Source organism: Trachurus trachurus (genome assembly GCF_905171665.1).
Source record: "Trachurus trachurus genome assembly, chromosome: 12".
NCBI lineage: Eukaryota > Metazoa > Chordata > Actinopteri > Carangiformes > Carangidae > Trachurus > Trachurus trachurus.
This window is the reverse complement of record NC_139908.1, coordinates 27719640-27741812: the sequence shown is the minus strand read 5'-3', so window position 1 is coordinate 27741812 and position 22173 is coordinate 27719640. Positions and strand designations below refer to the sequence as shown.

Sequence of the window (22173 nt, the reverse complement as noted above, 5' to 3'; positions counted from 1 at the left end):
AGCACAATTAAGACCTTTGATTCTTTGGTGTAACCCTGAGTATGAAGCCAACTGGAAAGATATTGAATTATCAATATCAAGTAGACCTGTACAATCATTGTTGGGCTGCCCTTCTGTTATTAAGGACTTACCTGATCTCCAGAATCAATGGGTGTGTTTTTCACTGAATGTGTGGCTAGACTTTGTGAAGAAATTTCAGATCCAAAAAGAAATAATAATATTGAGGTGGCCAGCATACGACCCAGATTTTAAGCCAGCATCCCTAGATTCAAAATACAGACAGTGGATAAGGTATGGAATTACATCATACTCCTCATTAGTGAAGGATGGGAAATTAATGGACTTTCAGTCTATATCTGGAAAATATGGTCTAGGAAGACAGGATTTGTATAGACACACACAAATACAACACTATTATCAAAGTGAGGTGAAAGGACAGGGTACAGAAGAACAATCTGGGGTTACACAAATGTTCTTGAGAGCTTATAACTCAAAGTCCTCCCGACGAATTATTGGAAATCTGTACTCAAGTATTTCATTGATGAAGACCCACTCAACAGATTATATAAAGCAAAAATGGGAAAGAGAGTTGGAAATTGTAATCTCCCCAGAGGAATGGACTGCCATAATACACACCCAGATGTCGACCACAAACTCACAGTGTTGGAGAAGCTTTTGCTGGAAGAACTTGGTGAGGTTTTTCATAACCCCCAGAATAAAATCAAAACAAACAGGACACCAGACCCAATGCTGGAGACAATGTGGACAATTAATGGCGGACCACACTCACATTTTTTGGACTTGCCCTGCCTTGCAACCTTTCTGGACCCAAGTACAAGCCACAACAAAGAGGATTCTGGGATTTGATATTGACTTCACTTGTGTCTCATTTTATTTGGGGAATATGTCAAAGGATCTGCATAACAGGGATAGATATTTATTAAAGATCCTCATGGCAGCAAGTAAAAAAGCAATAACCAGATGCTGGCTTCTTAGAGAACCTCCCACCCTGAACCTATGGAAAAATATAATAAAAGATATATACAGTATGGAAAGTATAACTTTCATTTTGAGATTACAGAAGGAAAAGGGGAAAGATTACTGGGCGAAATGGGTTACATACCTAGCCGAGTGTGACGGCTGAAATTGTCGTAGATTGTGAACAAAAGTCTATCACCCTGTGGCGAGTACTTATGAGTATTATTCAATGTGACAGAATGTTTGTATATGACCTCATGTTTGTATTTGACCTCATGTTTATGTTATGAAAACAAGAAAAAATAAAGTATAAAAAAAAAAAAAGTAAAAAAAAAAAAAAAAGTGCATCTGGAGACCCGGGAGGCCGGTTCATAATCCAACAAAAACTTGAGAGTAAAAGCGCCCGTCTGTGTCTGTCACGTCTGTGTGCATCGTGTGAACGCTAGAATGCGCCCAAGGCAAATTCAATACAGGACTGTTTAGGCTGTAATGTCCTAAAATGATGTCATTTCGAGTAAACTCTGGACTATATCCCTTCAGGAGACTTGTATTGCAGCGGACGAGCAGTGTGGAGGAATATTAAATGGTTTTTGTGTAGTTTATGGCTGTTTTTGTGTCGGGCCCTATATATTACTCTCATATAAAGTTTTCATTGGACTACAAACACCCTCCCGGGTCTCCAGATGCACACTGATGAATAAAAAACTACTCCGGAGTATTTATCAGCATGAGGGTGAGTCAATAATGACTTAATTTCATTTTTTGGTGAAGTATTCCTTTAACTTCTGTATGGACAACAACTGAAGTTTTGCTCCTTGATGGGATTTCATGTGCATCCATGTGTAGCCAAATTCTCCAGCTCCATAAATGTTTTCCCACAAACGCTGCAACCAAATGGCTTCGCTTTTTAATGGACTTTTGTGTGAAGGAAAAGATTTCTCATCTGGGTAAATCTTTTCCCACAAATAGAACAACTACAAATAAATGGTTTCTCCTGTGTGTGGCGTCTACAGTGCTTATTAAGATTCCCTCGAATTCTAAATTGTTTCCCACACGTAGCACATTCAAATGGTGTCTCTGCTGTATGGATCTTCTTGTGCTCTCTAAGATTACTGCTTTGAGTAAATTTTTTACCGCAGATAGGACAGTCAAATGGTTTCTCTCCTGTATGGATCCTCATGTGGTTTTTGAGATAACTTCTTTGACTAAATTGTTTACCACAGGTAGCACAGTCAAATGGTTTCTCTCCTGTATGGATCCTCGTGTGTTCTTTAAGATGACCTCTTCGACTAAATTGTTTACCACAGGTAGCACAGTCAAATGGTTTCTCTCCTGTATGGACCATCATGTGCAACTTCAAAGCTGAGGTATTGCTAAATGTTTTCCCACACTCTGAGCAGGGGCGAGACCTCTTACAGTGAGACTTCTTACCAGTGTTACATTCTTCATCACTTACATGAACAGCTTCACTGTTCAAACCAGACTCAGGTGCTCTGGTTTCTCTCCAGTCACCATCACTGTCTTCAGTCTCAGAGGACGACTCTGAGACCGTATCATCTGTATCTGGTTGAAGATCTTCATGTTGATCTGAATTCCTGGCTGGTTCAGATCCTCCACAGTCGTCTCCATCGGCCTCTATCTGTTCAGCTGAGCTGCTGGATGGAGGCTCTGCCTCAGTTTGTCTTTGATGAGGTTGTAGGGACTGAGGTTTCTCATCCTCAGTCTTTACATGAACAGAATTGAGGGGGAACTCTGGGGTGGTCGGTAGTTCCTCCTTTTCTTCTTTAACATGTAGACTCTCTGGGTTCTCCTGATCCAGACTAGAGGTCAACTCAGGTGGATCCTCTGCTTCAATCTTCAACCGGTGCTGATCACCTGCAGAAACAATGAAACACATCATGAACAACAGTGTCTTGAATACTGTCACTCATAACTGCTGTCTCTATGAACCCCAGTGATCTTCTCAGTGGACGCTAGTCTGAGATCAAGGAATTTTGCTCCTGCTATGAGCCTCTGATTGGCTGGAAGTCTCAGAGCTACTTTTTACTTTTACTCAAGTAAAATTTCATCAGCGTAACAGTACTTCTACTTATTAGGGCTGTCACTTTTTAGAAAAATGAGGTTCGAACGAATATCAAATGACCCATAAAATACCCACCACCCCCACCCAACTGCCGCACACACAATCGTGGTGTTTTATTTTGACATTTGTTCTAATTTTGAAAATTGACCGGATTCTCTTGTTGTTTCATGTTTGACTTCCTCCACAGCTTGACGCGATTGCTTGCGGCTCGTGCACAAAATAGCAGCGGTTAATATGGGTGCCGAAAGGAAACTGGCTCCGCTTCCCCGCGGCACTATGCAGGCACTGCAGCCTACATTTCGAGCAGGTCATTACCGCTCGAATATGAACTTTTGACCCCATGTTGTAATTTATATTGGAATGTAGAATAAAAAGTGACAGCCCTACTACTTATACAGTCAAAACATCCGGTTACAGTGACAGTGCTAGCTAGCCAGCCCATGGATAGTGCTGGGCGATAAAACTATCTCGATTTGGGAGCCTGTCACTCTACCTTCTGATACTCTGCCTACTGTCATGAGCGGCAACCTTTAGCATTAAAAGAGCCGTTTGGGCCCTTTACCACCATATCGATTTTCTGCAGCCTTGTGCCTACGACAGAATCACACCAGTGCTGATATTCAGTACAACAGCACTCCCTCTCGTGTGATATTGCTTACGTATAGGTGATTTATTGTTTATTATTTGTGTTTTTGATTCATTTTGGCACGTTAGGGGCACCTGAGATTATATAGGTAGACTTAGGGTAAGGGACCAGCATGCACCTGGGTGGGCAAATGGGTTTTTAACGGAGCGTGAGAGGCACAGAGGAATTTTCTTTGTGCGCTCACTTTTCTGGTCAAATAATCCACATTTTTGTTGAAATTTGACATTTGTTTGGACATCATGTTTTCCATGTACACCACAACCCATGGTGCAGCAGTGGCCCTTTAAATTTTATGATTTGAAATTTGATTTGGAACTTTTCTTTGTTTTTTGACGAACAGCTAGCCTACTACAATACCATTGTTACTCTTTTGTAGAACTTGTGGAGTGTGTCCAACATGTCCTGTTGTAAGGTTACCAGTGGTTAAATCCTGAATTGCAATACTTCAATCATAAAATTTCCAACTATTCCTCAACTTAAAGTCTGTCCGTGATGAAGACACGATTCAACATCTGAACCTAAAGCACTGGTGTCTTCCGTCAATTATGTGTGGGGAAAATAACTTAAATTTGGTTTTAAAAGTTCTTGATTTTGGTGATGTCTTCAAAAACAGAACTATGGGAATAAATTCAAATAAAAAAAGATAAATTGTGAACTTGCTAGTCGATAATAGGTCAATTTACAGAGTAAGTCGCCTCAAATACAGTTTGTAAATTCCTGTAGTTGATAGACACATAAAAGTTAAAAGATAAATGTGTCATATTATTATAGTTATAACGGAACTAATGTTGCCACAGCAACTGGAACATTGTAGCGCAGAGCAGTTAATGTGTTGTTGCCTTGGTTACGAAGACGCTCTTCTTATGCCGGTTTGTTTAGATGTTTGCGCTGTTATTAAAAGTAAATATCAACGGAGTAAGCCTACCCTCGATCATTTTACATGGTGTCAGAAGTAATTCAACGGACGATTAAGAGATAAAGTAAGAAGACAGACGGCAAGAAGAAAGAAATGGCGAAGTTTAACCCTCCGGAAAACTTTACGTTTGACAAGCCGCAACAAAACTTCACAAGGACGAGGGACAAGTAGGCTACAAGTGAGCTGCCTGATTTATGCCATGGGCAACGAGGCAGAGAACATTTTTAAGTCATTCACGTTTGCTCAAGAGTAGGACCGTGATGACTTTGTCATCGTCATGGGGAAGTTTAACGACTACTTTTTTCCGAGGAGGAACGTTATCCACGAAACGGCATGTTTTTACCAACGGGTCCAACGGCCGGGTGAGAAGGCAGAATGTTTCATCAGAGCCCTGTATGATCTCTCTGAGCACTGTGAGTTTGGAGTAACTCGAGAGGAAAATATCGGCGACCGCATCGTCGTCGGGATGATGGATAAAGAGCTCTCCCGCAGGCTGCAGCTGATGTCGGACCTGACGCAGCCAATACAGACCGTCAGACAGTCGGAGGAGGTCGCGACACAAGTGAGTCTGCAAGGAGGCGCTGCGGGATCAGTACAGGAGGTGCAGTTTAAACGCAAAAGCACGAACTGGAAACCACAACAGCGTCAACAAGGCAAGTCAAAGGACAGAAAATGGGGGGGAAGTGAGAAGAAATGTGGCAAATGTGGGAAAACACAGCATAATAGAGATGAGAAGTGTCCTGCAGAAAGAGCTACCCGCCACAACTGTCGCAGAATGGGACACTGGGCCAGAGTATGTCGCAGCAGGTCAGTGAATGAGGTCACAGAGACTGAGAGAGCTGGGCAGACCTCTTATTTCCTGGGTTCAGTGTGTGATGCTAATGAAAAAAGTGAACAGTGGACTGTGCAACTTCAAGTGGATTCCTGTCCAGTAGAATTCAAGATTGACACGGGAGCTAATGTCACTTTCATAAGTGAGGACACATTTCACACACTCACCCCTGAGAGAGCACTGGACCCACCTGACATTCCTCTGGACAGCCCTGGAGGTGAGCTGCTGTGTCTGGGCCACTTCAACGCAACAGCCAGCCACAAAGGTAAAGACTATCTATTCACAGCCTACGTAGTACGTGGACGTAGAGTCAACAATCTCCTCAGCCAGGCCCTGTCAGTGAGGATGAACCTGGTGATGCGAGTAGATGAGTTAAAATGCATCATCAGCCATCTAACCCACAGTGGGCATGCTACTCTAAAAACTGAACCAGTCAAAATCCAGTTAAGAGAAGATGCTGTACCATATGCTGTGCACACTGCACGTCGTGTGCCCTTTCCCATGTTAGAGAAAGTGAAAGAAGAAATACAGAGGATGGAGAAGGATGGTGTCATCGAGCGAGTGATACAACCTACTGAATGGTGCGCTCCCATGGTACCAGTCCTGAAGAAGAACACAGGCACAGCCCAAATCTGCGTTGACCTGACAAAACTAAACAGGTCAGTCAAAAGAGAACGCTACATCCTACCAACTTCAGATAAGATAACAGCCAAGCTGAGCGGCGCAACTGTGTTTTCGTCCCTTGATGCATCCAGCGGATTCTGGCAGATCCCTCTGCATCCAGACAGCTGCAAGCTGACAACATTTATAACACCTTTTGGCAGATCTATACTGTTTCAAAAGACTACCTTTTGGCATACTTGGAATGGAAGGCGTGGCAGTCATGGATGACATCCTCATCTATGGGACCTCGATGGAGCAACATGATGCCCGACTGGAGAAGGTGCTGCAGCGTGTTGAGTTGGCAGGGTTGAAACGCAACAAGGAGAAATGCTCCCTCAGACAGAGCCAGCTACGCTTCCTGGGTCATCTCATCGACCAGTCAGGAGTCAGACCGGACCCTGACAAAGTGGAGGCCATTCACCAGCGGCCACCACCTGAAAATGTGCAGAGGCTAAAAAGAGTCCTCGGCATGGTGAATTACCTGGGGAGGTTCGTCCCAGCCCTTGCAGCGGTGGGACAGCCGTTGTATGAGCTGCTAAAGAGCAAGAACATCTGGACCTGGGGACACTCACAGCAGGCAGCTTTTGAGGACATTGAAAGAATGCTGACAAAAGCACCTGTTCTTTCCTTTTATGATGTCACAAGGCCCACAGCTGTACCTGCAGACGCCAGTAGTTATGGACTGGGAGCTGTGCTGCTTCAGTTCCACAGAGAAGAGTGGAAGCCAGTAGCCTACTGCTCCAGACGTCTCTCAGAAGCTGAAACACGCTACGCCCAGATCAGTGTTGTGGGTAACGCGTTACAAAGTAACGCGTTAGAGTACTCTAATTACTTTTTTCGTGTAACGCGTAACGTAACGCGTTAGTTTCGTGCGATGACCAATCAGTAACTTAGTTATTTAAAAAAAAAAGTAATCCGTTACTTTTCGCCGGATAAGGAAAGGAAAATCCCGACTGCAGCCTGCTTTTTGTCAGACAGTATGGCTAGACTACTGTGCAACCTGCGGATGTGTCAGCCGAGGTGCAGCGCTGTGATGCGTCTGTGCCCTGCTGACCTACGTGTGTGTGTGTGTTTCAATTCGCCAGCGAAAAGGACCGGGCCGGCTCTCAGTGCTTGCCCGGTTTCAGCAGCTCCCTCTCGGGGAGCGGCAGCTCAGCTCTCCCCCGGTCGAGCCCAGGATCTCTACTCCATAGCTGCCGTGCAGTGTCATACCAGTACATTTAATCGCATTTTTAACTTTTATTACACACAAGGCAGGAAGTTCACGTCTCGCCAACCTCCCTCCTCTCCACACGTGAGTCCTCCGTTCGGGTTCAAACAGATCGAGCATGAAGCCGCGGAGCGGATTCACGGCAACTACTGAATCCAAAAAAAAAAAAAAACCCGCTTCGTGGCATATTTGACTGTCTTTCCTGTTAATGTTATTCTGTAGGAGCTAATTTGGTTCGGATGACATGTCATTGTCAGGACTCTGTGCATTTAAAAGAGGCTGTGTGTCTGTCAGTTAAGTTGCAGCATGTGCGAGGCGCGCTGCAAAAGGCTTTTCATTTTTAGTAACGCATGCAGGGCTCCAGACTAACTGTTTTGACTAGGAGCACAGTGGCCCCTAACTTAAAATTTTAGGAGCGCAAGCAGAAAATTTAGGGGCGCACACCGAAATCGACCTGCAAAGTAAATTTGCACATTTCCTCTAATTTTCACTGTATTACTGATAAATGCAGAAACTATAGTGTTTTAAATTCACATTTTATTGTGCAACAGTTTAAATATTGAAAATTTAAAGTTAATGTTTAGGCTGCACTGACCAATAACAGAACAAGTAGACACACCACTTGTGGTAAACTCATCCTAGAACAGACCCCCCCCCCCCCCCCCTCCTCCTCCTGGGGGATAAGGTGCCTTGTTGGCCTCCTTGTCTGCTGACCCTGACTGAGCCACATGTGCACGGACTCCTTGGCATCAAACTCGTCGACGACACCCCCCCCCCCAACCTCCTCCGCACGGCCAAAAGAAAAAAGGATCTATCGATCAACAATCAATCAATCAATCAATCATTTCCGAGCCTAGTCTGTGCAGCGCGTTCTGCAGCGCGAGTCAACCTGCTTCGTTGCCTTGTGACGATTTGAGTACCGCTGCCGAGAGCGCGAGCATATTATGGGATGTTTAAGGTTTGTAGCGAGCCGTCGAAAAAAAAAATAATGCAGTTGACACAGCACACACACACACGCAGGTCACCGGTCTGTGCGTCTGCTGCTGTTTCACACGGAGCTGCGCTGTGGAAAGACGTCTCCTCCGCTCCGAGATGTAGAGAAGAGAAACACGTGTTTCTTTTCACACATTAGCCAATCACAGTGGTCATTAAAAAAAAAAAAAAAATCGGCAAATTTACTGGTCGCACATGCGCGAGTAGATGAAAAATTTACTCGCATTGTATCAAATTTTAGTCGCAAAATGCGACCATTTAGTCGCAGTCTGGAGCCCTGGCATGAGTACTCTAACGCGTTACTTTTATTCATAGGTAACGCAGTAACATAACTGATTACTTTTAATTGATGGTAACGTTGTAACCTAACTAACTACTTTCCAAAGTAACTATACCCAACACTGGCCCAGATAGAGAAGGAGTGTCTGGCTGGTGTGTGGGCTTGTGAAAAGTTCGACAAGTATCTGTGTGGCCTAGACGAATTCAGGCTTGAGACTTATCATAAGCCGTTAGTGCCACTCATCAACAGCCAGAGCATCGATAATGTTCCCTTGAGATGTCAGCGTCTTCTAATGCGGCTGATGAGGTACAAACCAGTTGCTGTATGTGCCAGGAAAAACTCTCCTCGTCGCTGATGCCCTGTCCCGAAGCCCACAGACTTACACAAAAGAAGAGACTGACTAGGCCTGGGACGATAATCAATAAATCAATTAATCGCACGATAAATGAAAATGAACTCGATAGTTTTTCCGGCCTCGATAAATCGCCATGTGCGCACGTATTTGTTTTCCTGGTCTCTGGCCTCCAACCAGGCTGGATGACAAGAGGCTTCACTCTGTGCATCGGTCTCAGCACCTGGGCCGTTTGTTTTGCAGAATGAACGGAGTGAACCCTCTTTTCAGTCATCCAGGATCTTTGTTTCCCAGAATGCATTTGGCAGCAACCGGCAGCGCTAGCTGTAAAGCTAAGCAGCTAACAGCTATTTTACCGTAATTCTTGCTGCCGCGCTGTTAACACGTCACTTTTTAAAGTTTTAATATTTTTTCATGCCAGAAAGTCACAGTTTAGATCCCAGTCTGTGGTCAGTCAGCCACATATCGCCTGTTAGGAGATTTCCTCCGACGTTTTTGGAGCTAATGTGTTAGCAGCGAGCAGGAGGAGCGGGGCTTCCCACAGTCTGCAGCCGTCTGTCTGCAGCAGCTCACGGGCCGGTCAACCTCCGTCATTGGAGGAGAAAACGACTAAGAAAACTTATCAGCAGGTTTTTAGAGGTTTACCACCGGCTGGTTTAATACTTTTTAGGAGATAAATGCTAGTCTCATTGATGAAATCTTACATCTGAGGAAGTCACATTAGTTTGTTTGAATGAAAAGTGGAGCTTCAGGTGTGTAACGTTATTGGACAGAAGAGCTGCACTGCACTGTTTATTATTTTTTGTTTATTTTATTTATTTAGGATAGTAGCTATATAAGTTCTTGTCATTCCAATTACAATGGTTAAAAAAAAATACTCATGAGAAATAAAAGTTTATCGCATTTAAAAGGGTCTACTTGCATTATTATGAAATATTATTATTATATTAGTGGTTAATTTGTTCTCAAAAAAATGTGTCAATAATATCGTTTATCGTCAATAATTTGTTGGACAATATATCGTCCAGCAAAATTTATTATCGTCCCAGGCCTAAGACTGACACACACAGCGAGGTGGAGTGTTATGTAGCTTCGGTGGTACAAGGCATCCCAGCATCTCCAAGCAGGATGGAAAGCATCAAAACGGCCACTGCAGCTGACAGCGAGCTGCAGTCTGTCATCAAATTCGTAAGCGGATGGCCAGAATACAGTGGAAATGCACCACCAAACGTCAGAGCATACATGAAGGTGAAAAATGAGCTATCAGAGGCTGATGGTTTGCAGGATCGTCATTCCACAGTCACAGAGAGCTGACATCCTACAGAAAATACATGATGGACATCAGGGGCTGACAAAGTGTAGAGACAGAGCAAAATCTTCGGTCTGGTGGCCAGGACTCTCTGCAGAACTCAAGAACACAGTGATGTCATGCCACTCATGCCAAGAGCAAAAGCGGGCCCAACAAAAAGAGCCACTCATCTCTACACCTCTGCCTGATCGTCCATGGAAAAGAATAGTTCTTGACCTCTGTGAGCACAACAAAAACAATTACCTGGTAATATCAGATTATTACTCACGGTTCCTCGAGGTGCTGCACCTACCATCAACTACAAGCGCTCAAGTCATTCAGAGACTTAAAGCAACCTTTGCAAGGTTTGGGATCCCGGATGAGGTGGTGAGTGACAATGGTCCTCAATTCTCCAGCGCAGAATTCCAGGCCCTGGCAAGACAGCTAGACTTCAAACACATCACGTCTAGGGTTGTTCGGTATACCGGTACTAGAGTGGTACCGGGGGACCGGTACTTTCATTTTGCGCCGCCGGCAGCGGTGACGTCGCCGCGTGAAGTCGCCGCATTGTAATTTGAGCCGCGGCGAGCGAGTGAGCGAGTCACAAACGAAGCAAGGTGCTTTTTTTATTACCGTTACAGCGCGACCTGTCCATGTGCCTGTGTTTGATCTGTGTGTGTGCACCAGCACGCGCGAGAGAGACGGGCCGCCACAGACTCGTTAATTAATGCAAACACTGCTGGTTGATAAGTTTCGTTTTTACCGCGCACCACCACTGGCATTCATGCACGCTTCTCTCTCTCTCTCTGTGTGAGTGAGTGAACAGTACAGTGAAGGAGCGCTACGCGGAGATGAATTAACGGAACAATATTGCGTTGATGGGGGGGAGAAAAAAAAAGCTGAATCAATTTGGTCTACATATGGGAAACAATAGGTGTGTGTTTGAGTAACATGAACGTTTGTGTTTCATTCTATAAACTACTGATAACAATTTCTCCCAAAAATTACAACTGGTCAAAATAACAAAAAAAAGATGCAGTGTTTTCAGACCTCAAATAATGCAAAGAAAACAAGTTGATATTCATTTTTAAACAGACCACTAATGTTTTAATTTAGGAAGAGTTCAGATTAATATAGATGGAAATTTAATCCTGCAGCAGCAGTAACTGTTTACTGATTTACTGATTACTGATGCATATATTATAGTTCTAAGATTTTCTATTAAAATAAAGCCAATAACGAAATTTTTTGTGTTCTCTTTTTATTTGGAAAAGTACTGAAAAGTATCAAAAAACATGTTGGTACCGATACTGGTACCAAAATGTTGGTGTCGTGACAACACTAATCACATCTAGTCCTCACCATCCTCAAGGAAATGGTCATGCGGAGAGAGCAGTACAGACTGCAAAGAGAATCCTCTGACAAGAAGACCCAGTAATAGCCCTCATGTGCTACAGATCAACTCCCTGTGCCACCACAGGAGTCAGTCCAGCAGAACTGTTAATGGGGAGAAAGATCAGAACAACACTCCCCACATTAGAGAAGAATCTTCAACCTAAATGGCCCAACAGAAAGACTGTTAAACAGAAAGATGCTGGTGAGAAGGCAAAACAAGCTTTCTACTATAACCGCAGACATGGAGCCAGACCTCTTCCACCACTACGACCTGGAGACACAGTCCTCACCAAGCTGGATCAGGAAAAGGCCTGGGTGACACCAGCAGTCGTTTCAAAAGAGTGTGTGACTCCAAGGTCATACACCATCAACACATCACAAGGAGCAGTGTTGAGGCGGAACCGCCGCCATCTCCGGGCAGATCTTTCTTCACAACCAAGACACACTTTCATCAGCTGAGAGTACAGGAGTGATTTCCCAGCCAGGAACTGCTATCACGCCAGAGACTGTTTCTTTTAGTCCGAAGGTACTCACAAGACACACACATACACACACACCCCTGCACAGACATCAGGACAGTATTTGAACCAGAGCTGGACGACTGTGCAGACCAGTCAACAGGTTAGTCCTGTAGACAGACACTGATGTGTCAACCATATGGCCTTTGGGAGGATTGGGAAAACAGAAGGACATTTTTTTTTTTTGAAAAAAAAAAAAAGAGAGAGAGAGAGAGAGAAAGAAAGAATGAAATAATATGTATGTTAACTGAAAATCATCTTGTGATTGTGAAAGTGCCTTGGTTAAGTTTAATGTAATAATATTACATTAAAGCACTGAGCACTGTTGCCTCACAGCAAGAAGGTCCTGGGTTCGAATCCCCGGCCGCCCAGGTCCTTTCTGTGTGGAGTTTGCATGTTCTCCCCGTGTCTGCGTGGGTTTCCTCCGGGTGCTCCGGTTTCCCCCACCACTAAAAACATGCCAGCTAGCCTGATCCTCCAGTCAGCGCCACTGACCAAAGGCACTGGCTCATAATCTGGAGTTGGTCCCCGGGCACTGCACCGTGGCTGCCCACTGCTCCTCAGGGATGGGTTAAATGCAGAGAAAGAATTTCACTGTACTAGCTGTATATGTGACAAATAAAGTACCTTTACCTTATTTGATTGAGTAATTTAAAGTTAGAGTTAAGTAAATAGCATTTCGAGTTTTATATCTCTTATTATTATTATTACAATGTATGGCATCTTGTGTGGATTACCTTAGATAGAGGGTAAATGTGTTTATTATAGAAAGAGAATTTACAACATGCTAAGGATACGTGTTTAAATATTAAATATTTTCTGGCTGTTACCGTTTGTGTTTATTACACTTAATAACTTAAAGAGCATATTGCAGGTTAGACCCCCCTTTAAACCAATGCTTCGAAAAATAATGTAGGAACAAGTTTTTATCAAAATTATATTTATAAATACACTATTTAGGCTTTTGGAGTCGTTTTTGTGAGAAAAACGTACTTCCGCATCGAAAAACGCTTGACCGGAAGTGACGTAGGCGGAGGGAGACCGGTCGATTTGAACAATAGAAAAACAGGATTCTGGTTCTGGTTCTGACCCCGAGGAAACTTTAAATGTGTGAGTTACAAATATGACGGACCACAACCATATAACTACGAGTCCATTGTGCACATTAGAGAGCAGAGAGAGACCTGGGGGAGAATTAATGGCCAGAGGAGAGATAAATTGAGCTGTGGTGTCAGGACAGTCAGTGGAGAGTTGGTCAGAGACCGGTGGCTTAGCAATACGCATAAGCTACGGATATAAATACTGCGCTCACATCACAACATTGTACAGAAGATTAGTACTATCATGTATCATAAATGATAGTTTAAAAAACTAGTATTTATTATCTGATACAGGTCGGAGTACTACTTACCAATGACAGAAACTAAAGAGCTTGTTTACGTCATGTCTCATACTCGTTAATATCCGTGCACACTACGGGAGCACTTTACCGTCACCGTCCGTGAGAGAGAGAGAGAAGGGCGAGATAAACACTGTCCTAAATACACCTATTACTTACATGCACTGCAGGCAGGAGCATGGACCTCTCCAGGCCAGCAGACAGGAGTACGTTTGAGGCAGACATAGTTTATTACTCTGAGTTCTATTTTATGACTTTCTACTGAATGTTTATTACTGATATCGTGATAGTGTTGTAAAGGTGCAGTATATTGAAAGTTATTCCTAATATTTTGTTCACTCTGTAATCATAGGTAATATAATGTAATGTAAATATAATATTTTGCACCTGGCCTATGATTACAGAGTGAACAAAATATTAGGAATAACTTTCAGTTGCACACGTACACACACACGTACACACGCACACACACACATATATTTAGGTCACAGACTTAAGACTTTTATTGACATTTAGTACACAAGTGTAACACAACAACATTTTGCAACAGCATAAATATCTTTAAAATACTATTAGTGCAAGAGAAAAATAAAAATAAAGGAATACCATTACACTGCATACAGCAGACAGATTGTCCACTGGGCCGAGCCCATATAGGGTTTTCTTTCTTTAACACAAGGGTACCAACAGTCAGATCTGCATTTGACGGTTAAACCTGCATGCAGCAGCAGCAGCAGCCTAAGACTGCTAACAAACATGTCCTTCATAAATTATGTTCTTGAATTAAAGTTAACACAATTAAGCACATCCTGTACAACACATGTTAAGTGTTAACTTACCAAACACTGCAACTATTATGCAGATGTGCCAAATGTTATTAATAATCAAAAAGAAAAATATACCATCTGACCCATTAAAAAATATATAGAGTGTTATGAATATGAAAAGCCTCTGTGCAGGTATCAACGTCCTGTATTAAATCACAGTGTTTCCCCCAGAAAATGTGTTAGTTAAGGTGGTGTCTGTCCTGTTGGCGGGGGGGGGGGGGGGTCGGTGCGCCGTATTAAGTTTTGCTTTCACCATGCGCGCTGCTGTTATGCATGTGTGCTTCTCTGTGGTGTGTAGAGCAGGGGTCTTCAACGTTTTCCAGGCCAAGGACCCCCAAACTGATGGAGAGATGGAGCGGGGACCCCCTACTTATATACAGTATATTGTATAAAATTGTGTTTTATATTTAACTGGTCCTGTAGTGCCATACAGGGCCGTTGTATAGGGGAGAAAGGTGATGATCATTATAGGGGCCCAGCGCCCAGTAGGGCCCACAAAAACCCCAGTAGTCTAATCTTTGTATGACTGAATTATTCTGCATAAGACCCTGACTGATACTCATAGTAATGCTGCATTAGCATCAAAACAAAGTAGGCTAAATAAGAAATGATAATAGATACGTAAAAGTGGAAAAGTCAGGGGGCAGGGTCCCACTTTAGTATACTTTCAGGGGGCCCAGGATTCCTAGCAACGGCCATGGTGCCATATGCCAAAAGTACCATGTTATGAACTATAAATCACGCTTTTTTTAGGAGTTTGGCTGGTCATGGGACTTTTCGCAGGGACTTACATAAAAAACATATATGCCATGCCATCTATGATCACAACAGGTCACAACTACGCTCGTGGTAACTGAACGCTGCTACTACACCAATGAAAGAATTACTAAACCATAAAAAGACAGAGAAAACAAAGCAGTGTTTCCCCTACTTAGTTTTTTTTCTCTGGCTTTTTATGCATTTATTTTTGAAAGGGCAGCTGGAGAGAGACGGGGACGCTGAGAGAAAGTGAGAGGGGGGATTGACACGCAGCGATGGGACTGTCGGAGGGTCGCTGCAGCGGCCGTGCTCTACCAAGACATATGACGCTCGCGACTCACCCCCAATCGTCAGCACCGCGGTCACCGGGGCTGATTCTGAGAACTGGTACACCGGGCGCGCCGTGTCATGTCTCGGTTCCACGGAGCGTTTCAGTGACGGCCTGACGCTGCTGCATTGTTGCTGCGCTATGAGCAGACGTGGCGGCGCGCGTTAATGTCACCGTCGTGTGTGTGTGCTGTGAATATCGCTACATTTTTATTTTTTTAAGACGTTAGTTTAGGCGGCAGCTCTTTCTTGTTAAGGCGGCCGCCTTAACAAGAAAGCGCTGCGGGAAACCCTGAATCATGAATGCTGTGCAGTGAAGATGCCAACAGCTTCCTCCTTGTTGATCTTCTGGATGGATGTGGAAAGGGGAGCAGCAGCAGAGGAGGACAGGACAGTGTTGCACTCTCGTAGAGTCTGTGATGACCTGGAGTATTCCACTCTCAGAGAACCCATTAGGAGCCAAAAACGCTGACAGACCTGAGAGACATAATGTGAAAGGCAGAAAATTACAGTACATTAATAACACAAGACATACAAACTAAAATACAAGTTATGATACTTTTCCATCAGAAATCACAATAAGACTCTTACCTGCTTTATTTTTGCACAAGTTCCCTCCTGCGTCTCAATGTTTCCTTCAGTTTCCCCACAACAGGCCGGCCAGTTAGTAAACAGAGATCAGCTGGGTTTGGCACACTGTCAGCAGCCCTGAAAAAAGAAAATTACCTATTAATTTGAACCATGACACATATTGGGCTGTGCCTGGAAAGCTAGGATAATAGGTAAATGGTTGGTTTACTATACCCTGTCCAACCTGCAATCCCATACAACAGCTCTGTCACAGAATGTATTAAAACTGGAGGTTAGATAAATAAAATGTAGTATTATTATTAGATAGTGTTGGAGTAGTACCGCCTGTATGCAACAGTATACATACGTAGCATATATAATTAATTCTCTATATGTGTGATGTTATACTACCTGCTTCACGATGAGATGGTCTGAGGCTGCACTGTGAGCTGCAAATAAACAACGAAATACTATTTTCCCAAATATATATGTTAATGGAGAAATAATAAAAAATGTCAATGAGTTCAAATACCTGGGTGTGATACTAGATTCCACTCTTACATTTAAGGGCCATGTTAAGAAAATGAGCCACACGCTGAAATATAACTTGTTAAATTTTAGAAACATCAGGAACTCTAACAGTTGAAGCCGCAAAAACTTATTTCAATGCCATGATTTTGTCACATTATAATTACGGTATGTCCTGTTGGTCTCAGGCAAGTCCATCTGTCCTGAAACCCATCAGGTCACTACACAAACAAGCACTGAAAATATTAGACAGAAAGTCACGACAGTATCATCACTGTGAAATACTAAACAAATATAAAATGCTTAGCTTTGATAATCTAATGATGTATTCTAATGTCCGTCTAGTGTACAAAATAATTCATAATGTTGCTCCTCCCCCATTGAAAACCTTTGTTAAACTCTGCTCTGAGCATTCCACCAGAGCCTTAAGATCTGTCTCAAGTGGAGATTGTAACATCCCTAAGCGTAGCTCTGCCTTTGCTCAATCTGCCTTCTCTTTTAAATCTGTCAAATCATGGAACAATCTTCCAACTAATCTGAAACTTTGTACAGACTTCAATGTTTTCTCCCGGGAAGTCAAACAATGGATCCTAAGAAATCAGACATGTCAGCATTAATCATGAGCCTAAATTATTCTTAACCTTGGCAAAGTGTGAAGTATTTTAATAACTGTATGTTTTGTTAACTGATATGAAATAGGACTATGTCCTGAGTGTGATGTGTGAGAGGGTGTATATGCATATGTGTATGGATGTTTAGAATGCTATGTAAATTGATATTTCTTATATTTCTATTGTTCTTATTCACCTGCCCAGGGACTACGGATGGAAAGTAGCTAGTAAGCTAAATCCGGTACAAGGCATCTCGTCTCATCTCGAGACTAATGTTATTTTGTACATTGTCCCTGATACAAATAAACTTATTAAACTAAACTAAACAGTGGGGCACTGAGGAGCCAGGGAAAGCCTGTTGCTGCACCTCCCAAATCCTTCAAAATATAGCACATTTAAATGCATTAGGGATTTTTAACTATGCAAACAGGGTCACTGGGCTGTAACTAAACTTGACACTTATTATATTGGCAAACCGAGTGCCTTTTCATAAGATAGATTGAGGCAAGGCAAGGTAATTTTATATTGAGCAAAAAACGTTGCTAACGCTAGCTAGCATCAGTTAGCATTGCTCGCTTATTAGCAAGCTAACGTTAGCTGCGCTGCTCTACAACAACCTACATGTCACGTTGCTTCTCATGAATTAAATCACTACGTTCAGTAAACGGGTAGTTAGCAAATAAAGCAAGACTTACGAGTGGCGGTTGACGTTTATGTCCAGCTGAGTCTCTGCTGATCCGTGTGTCTGCTGCCGGGGGCGGCAGCACCAGCTGCTGCTGCTGCTGCTGACAGACAGCGGTCCGTCCGGATGAGGCTGTCGGCACCGAAGGCACCGCATGGGGGGGCAGATCGCTGGAGTGATAATCCTCTGGTAAAGTGAGCAACAGACTCGTGTTTTCCGTAGCTGACCAGTGTTGCCAACTTGGCGACTTTGTCGCTAAATCTGGCGACTTTCCAACCCCTCTTGGTGACTTTTTTTGTCAAAAGCGACTAGCGACAAATCTAGTGACTTTTTCCCGTGATATTACAAACGTTTCTGGACCTGAAATCACGTTATCACAGCTGTTGTCAACGAGCAGCGGCACTCACTGGTAGTCAGCCTACACACAGTAGTGTCACGGAGCTGCCTCCGCTGCATTCAGAGACGCACTGCTCCACGCCACAGACATAAAGAGCGCCGCCGCCGCCACCCCCCCACCCCCTGAGATAATGACGTCATTTAGAGACTTTTAGCGACTTTTACGACAGCCAATAGCGACTTTGCTTACTGAGGAGTTGGCAACACTGTAGCTGACGCAGAGGTGAAGCCCCGTCTCTTCAGCTGTACAACACGCAGGCGGGCACGGAAGATAGCACCGTCTTTTTCTGTTAGGAAACCGGTGGACTCGGTGTCGTGACAGGCTGGAGCTTGCGAAACCACCACAAACTCAATAATTTACCATGTCCATGACAAATCAACGCAATCCAAACCTGCTGTAAACACACTGACTCACGATAAAACGACCACTCTGACAGACAGCCATTTGCTCCCACACTAATCTATGGCAGCGGCTAGCATACGACTCCCCGTGTGACGTAATATGACGCGATGTTGAAAAAAAGACAGTTTTTAGGCACTGTGCTCAAAACCTTCACTTTTTCGGTTAAATTTGTGCCTTTGTGTCTTGAAAAACATTTTAAATCCTCCCTCAACTTTTCACGTGGTATTTTTACACAAGATTACATATTTATTTTGTAAACAAGTAGAACCTGCAATATGCTCTTCAAAAGGGGGAGGGAGATGTCATATTATTATAGTTATAACGGAACTAATGTTGCCACAGCAACTGGAACATTGTAGCGCAGAGCAGTTAATGTGTTGTTGCCTTGGTTACGAAGACGCTCTTCTTATGCCGGTTTGTTTAGATGTTTGCGCTGTTATTAAAAGTAAATATCAACGGAGTAAGCCTACCCTCGATAATTTTACAAAATGTAGTACAACATGTCCTCTTTCTCTACAAACCACAACTTTGAGGTCCATGGGTTAAAAGTGAATCACCAACCGGTTTTGTGGAGGCCGACGCGAGGCTGCAGGAGAACATTCAGCATGTTCCTCTGCCGCTCGATCTCCTGTCTGAAGCCCGAAGCCTCCGCCTCGTACCCGGCTACGACTCTGTCCACGGCCGCTAAGATTTCCTGGGAGACGGCGGTGAGTCTCTCGGTAACGAATCCTCTCAGAAACTCCACCTCAGACATTTTACTCAAACTCTTTGTTGTTCCTGGAGGAGAGCCGAACCGTTTCCTGCTGCTGGACTCTCTTCTTCCCGTTTGGGCACGTCACGTGGATAGATCGATCCACCGGTCATCAACCGTCACTTCCGGTAAGAACCATTTTTTTCTTTATTTAAAATAAACTTTATTTACACTAAATAGTGTACAAGGCAATGTTCTAGGACAGTAATGCATGCAAGAATCACATTAGTCTAGTACGAAGAGGGGGGTATCATGCACCCCCCGGAAATATACTTCTAACCAGTGTTTCTAGATTGGAAAAAATGTGTAGAAAATGATGAGCTATGTTAAAAAGTTGTCAGAATGTCCCATGTATCATTTGTATGCAAATTAGTGCCGCCATTATCGAAAAAACCTAATTTCACTATATCTCAGCCAATACTGCAGATATCTGAACAAATAAGGTGTCTAGACCCATGTTTTGGGGGTCAGAGATCATAATAAAATTATTCATAAAGTGATCACATGTTGGTGGCATGCTAGTAAGCAAACCTAACCCTTTTACCAATTACAAGACGCCAATATTGGAGATACCAAATAAGGTGTCTAGACAGAGGTTGTTGTGTGTTTAACCAAGGTTTATTTGGATCAAACATCATAATAGAACTCTTCTTGATGTGACCACTCTTCTCTTTCCCATGCCAGATAAACAGTCAAGTAAATGGTTCTCCACTATGAATCACTCATCATCAGAGTTAAACTCATCCTCTCCTTCCTCTTTCTCCTCCTCTTCCTGATCATGTTCTCCAGTGTCATGGGGATCAACCAGTGAAGTTGGTAGGATAGGACCACAGGACCACACCGGTTTCAACACTCCTTCATCAGTCTTCATCCATCCCTGCCCCTCATCATAGGGTTTTGGTTTTTCCAGAATAGGTTCATCAGCTCGCTTGTACAAGGCGACACGGTAGTTCACACGTCAGGCATGTGGCTTCAGAGCAGAGTGGCATGGAGGAAGGCGAGCCAGGTCAACCTTAGACTTGCAAGTGAGTTTCTTGTCCTCCCCCACCATGTTGCGTAGCAACTTGGCACGGACAACATCCACTGAAGACTCAAAACTCTGTCCAGACATCAGACAGATGAATTGCTCCAACTGCCTCAGCATCTCAGGCTTGACACTCTAGCAGTCACTGAGTTGACTGAATACGTGAAATTGGGGATTCTTCTTCAAGGGCCCCGCCTTCCTTCTCCCTTTGATGGCACTGGTACAGTCTTCTCCACTAAACCCAAGAAGAGTGGTGCGGTGGTCTTCTCCGAGGGATTCTGCAATACTACTACTGCCTGGCTTCCGGTGCACCTGTCCCCACTGATGTTGAGATGGATGTGTTACAGTACGAGCAGAAGCTGTGGGCAAGGCTGCTAAAGCTGACTTCATCAGACCCCTACAGTGTGAAGATCCAGGAAGCTTCTCAACATCTCTGAGCTTGCAGAATCCCTGGGAGAAGACCACCACACCACTCTTCTTGGGTTCTATGTGTTCAGTGGAGAAGACTGTACCAGTGCCATGTATATATTTTTAGCTTTTTCATGCCTTTATTTGACAGTACAGTTGAGAGAGACAGGAAATAGGGAGGCAGAGAGGGGGGGAATGAAACGCAGGAAAGGGCCGTCCGATGTGGGATTCAAACCAGGGCCGCCTGCACGAGCACTATAGCCTCAATATATGGGGCGCCTGCTTAACCCACTGCGCCACTCGACGCCCCGGAAGGTGGGGCCCTTGAAGAAGAATCCCCAATTTCACGTATTCAGTCAAATCAGTGACTGCTAGAGTGTCAAGCCTGAGATGCTGAGGCAGTTGGAGCAATTCACCTGTCTGATGTCTGGACAGAGTTGTGAGTCTTCAGTGGATGTTGTCCGTGCCAAGTTGCTACGCAACATGGTGGGGGAGGACAAGAAACTCACTTGCAAGTCTAAGGTTGACCTGGCTCGCCTTCCTCCATGCCACTCTGCTCTGAAGCCACATGCCTGACGTGTGAACTACCGTGTCGCCTTGTACAAGCGAGCTGATGAACCTATTCTGGAAAAACCAAAACCCTATGATGAGGGGCAGGGATGGATGAAGACTGATGAAGGAGTGTTGAAACCGGTGTGGTCCTGTGGTCCTATCCTACCAACTTCACTGGTTGATCCCCATGACACTGGAGAGCATGAACAGGAAGAGGAGGAGAAAGAGGAAGGAGAGGATGAGTTTAACTCTGATGATTTCAGTGAAAACGATGATGAGTGATGCATAGTGGAGAACCATTTACTTGACTGTTTATCTGGCATGGGAAAGAGAAGAGTGGTCACATCAAGAAGAGTTCTATTATGATGTTTGATCCAAATAAACCTTGGTTAAACACACAACAACCTCTGTCTAGACACCTTATTTGGTATCTCCAATATTGGCGTCTTGTAATTGGTAAAAGGGTTAGGTTTGCTTACTAGCATGTCACCAACATGTGATCACTTTATGAATAGTTTTATTGTGATCTCTGACCCCCAAAACATGGGTCTAGACACCTTATTTGTTCAGATATCTGCAGTATTGGCTGAGATATAGTGAAATTAGGTTTTTTCGATAATGGCGGCACTAATTTGCATAAAAATGATACATGGGACATTCTGACAACTTTTTAACATAGCTCATCATTTTCTACACATTTTTTCCAATCTAGAAACACTGGTTAGAAGTATATTTCCGGGGGGTGCATGATACCCCCCTCTTCGTACTAGACTACATAGCGA

At 43.8% G+C, this 22173-nt stretch overlaps 1 protein-coding gene across 1 annotated transcript; it reads right to left on the bottom strand.

Annotated features, from left to right (window-relative positions):
- Window positions 1-248: 248 nt before the first annotated feature.
- Window positions 249-19459, bottom strand: LOC310994311 (uncharacterized protein; the record flags this gene model as incomplete). The annotated part of the gene is made up of 3 exons (XM_083982953.1): window positions 19218-19459; window positions 2596-2853; window positions 249-262 (listed from the first exon to the last, which is right to left on the bottom strand). The coding sequence occupies exons 1-3, from the start codon at window positions 19408-19410 to the stop codon at window positions 249-251; spliced, it is 465 nt and encodes a 154-aa protein (XP_083839079.1). The 5' UTR covers window positions 19411-19459.
- Window positions 19460-22173: the final 2714 nt, after the last annotated feature.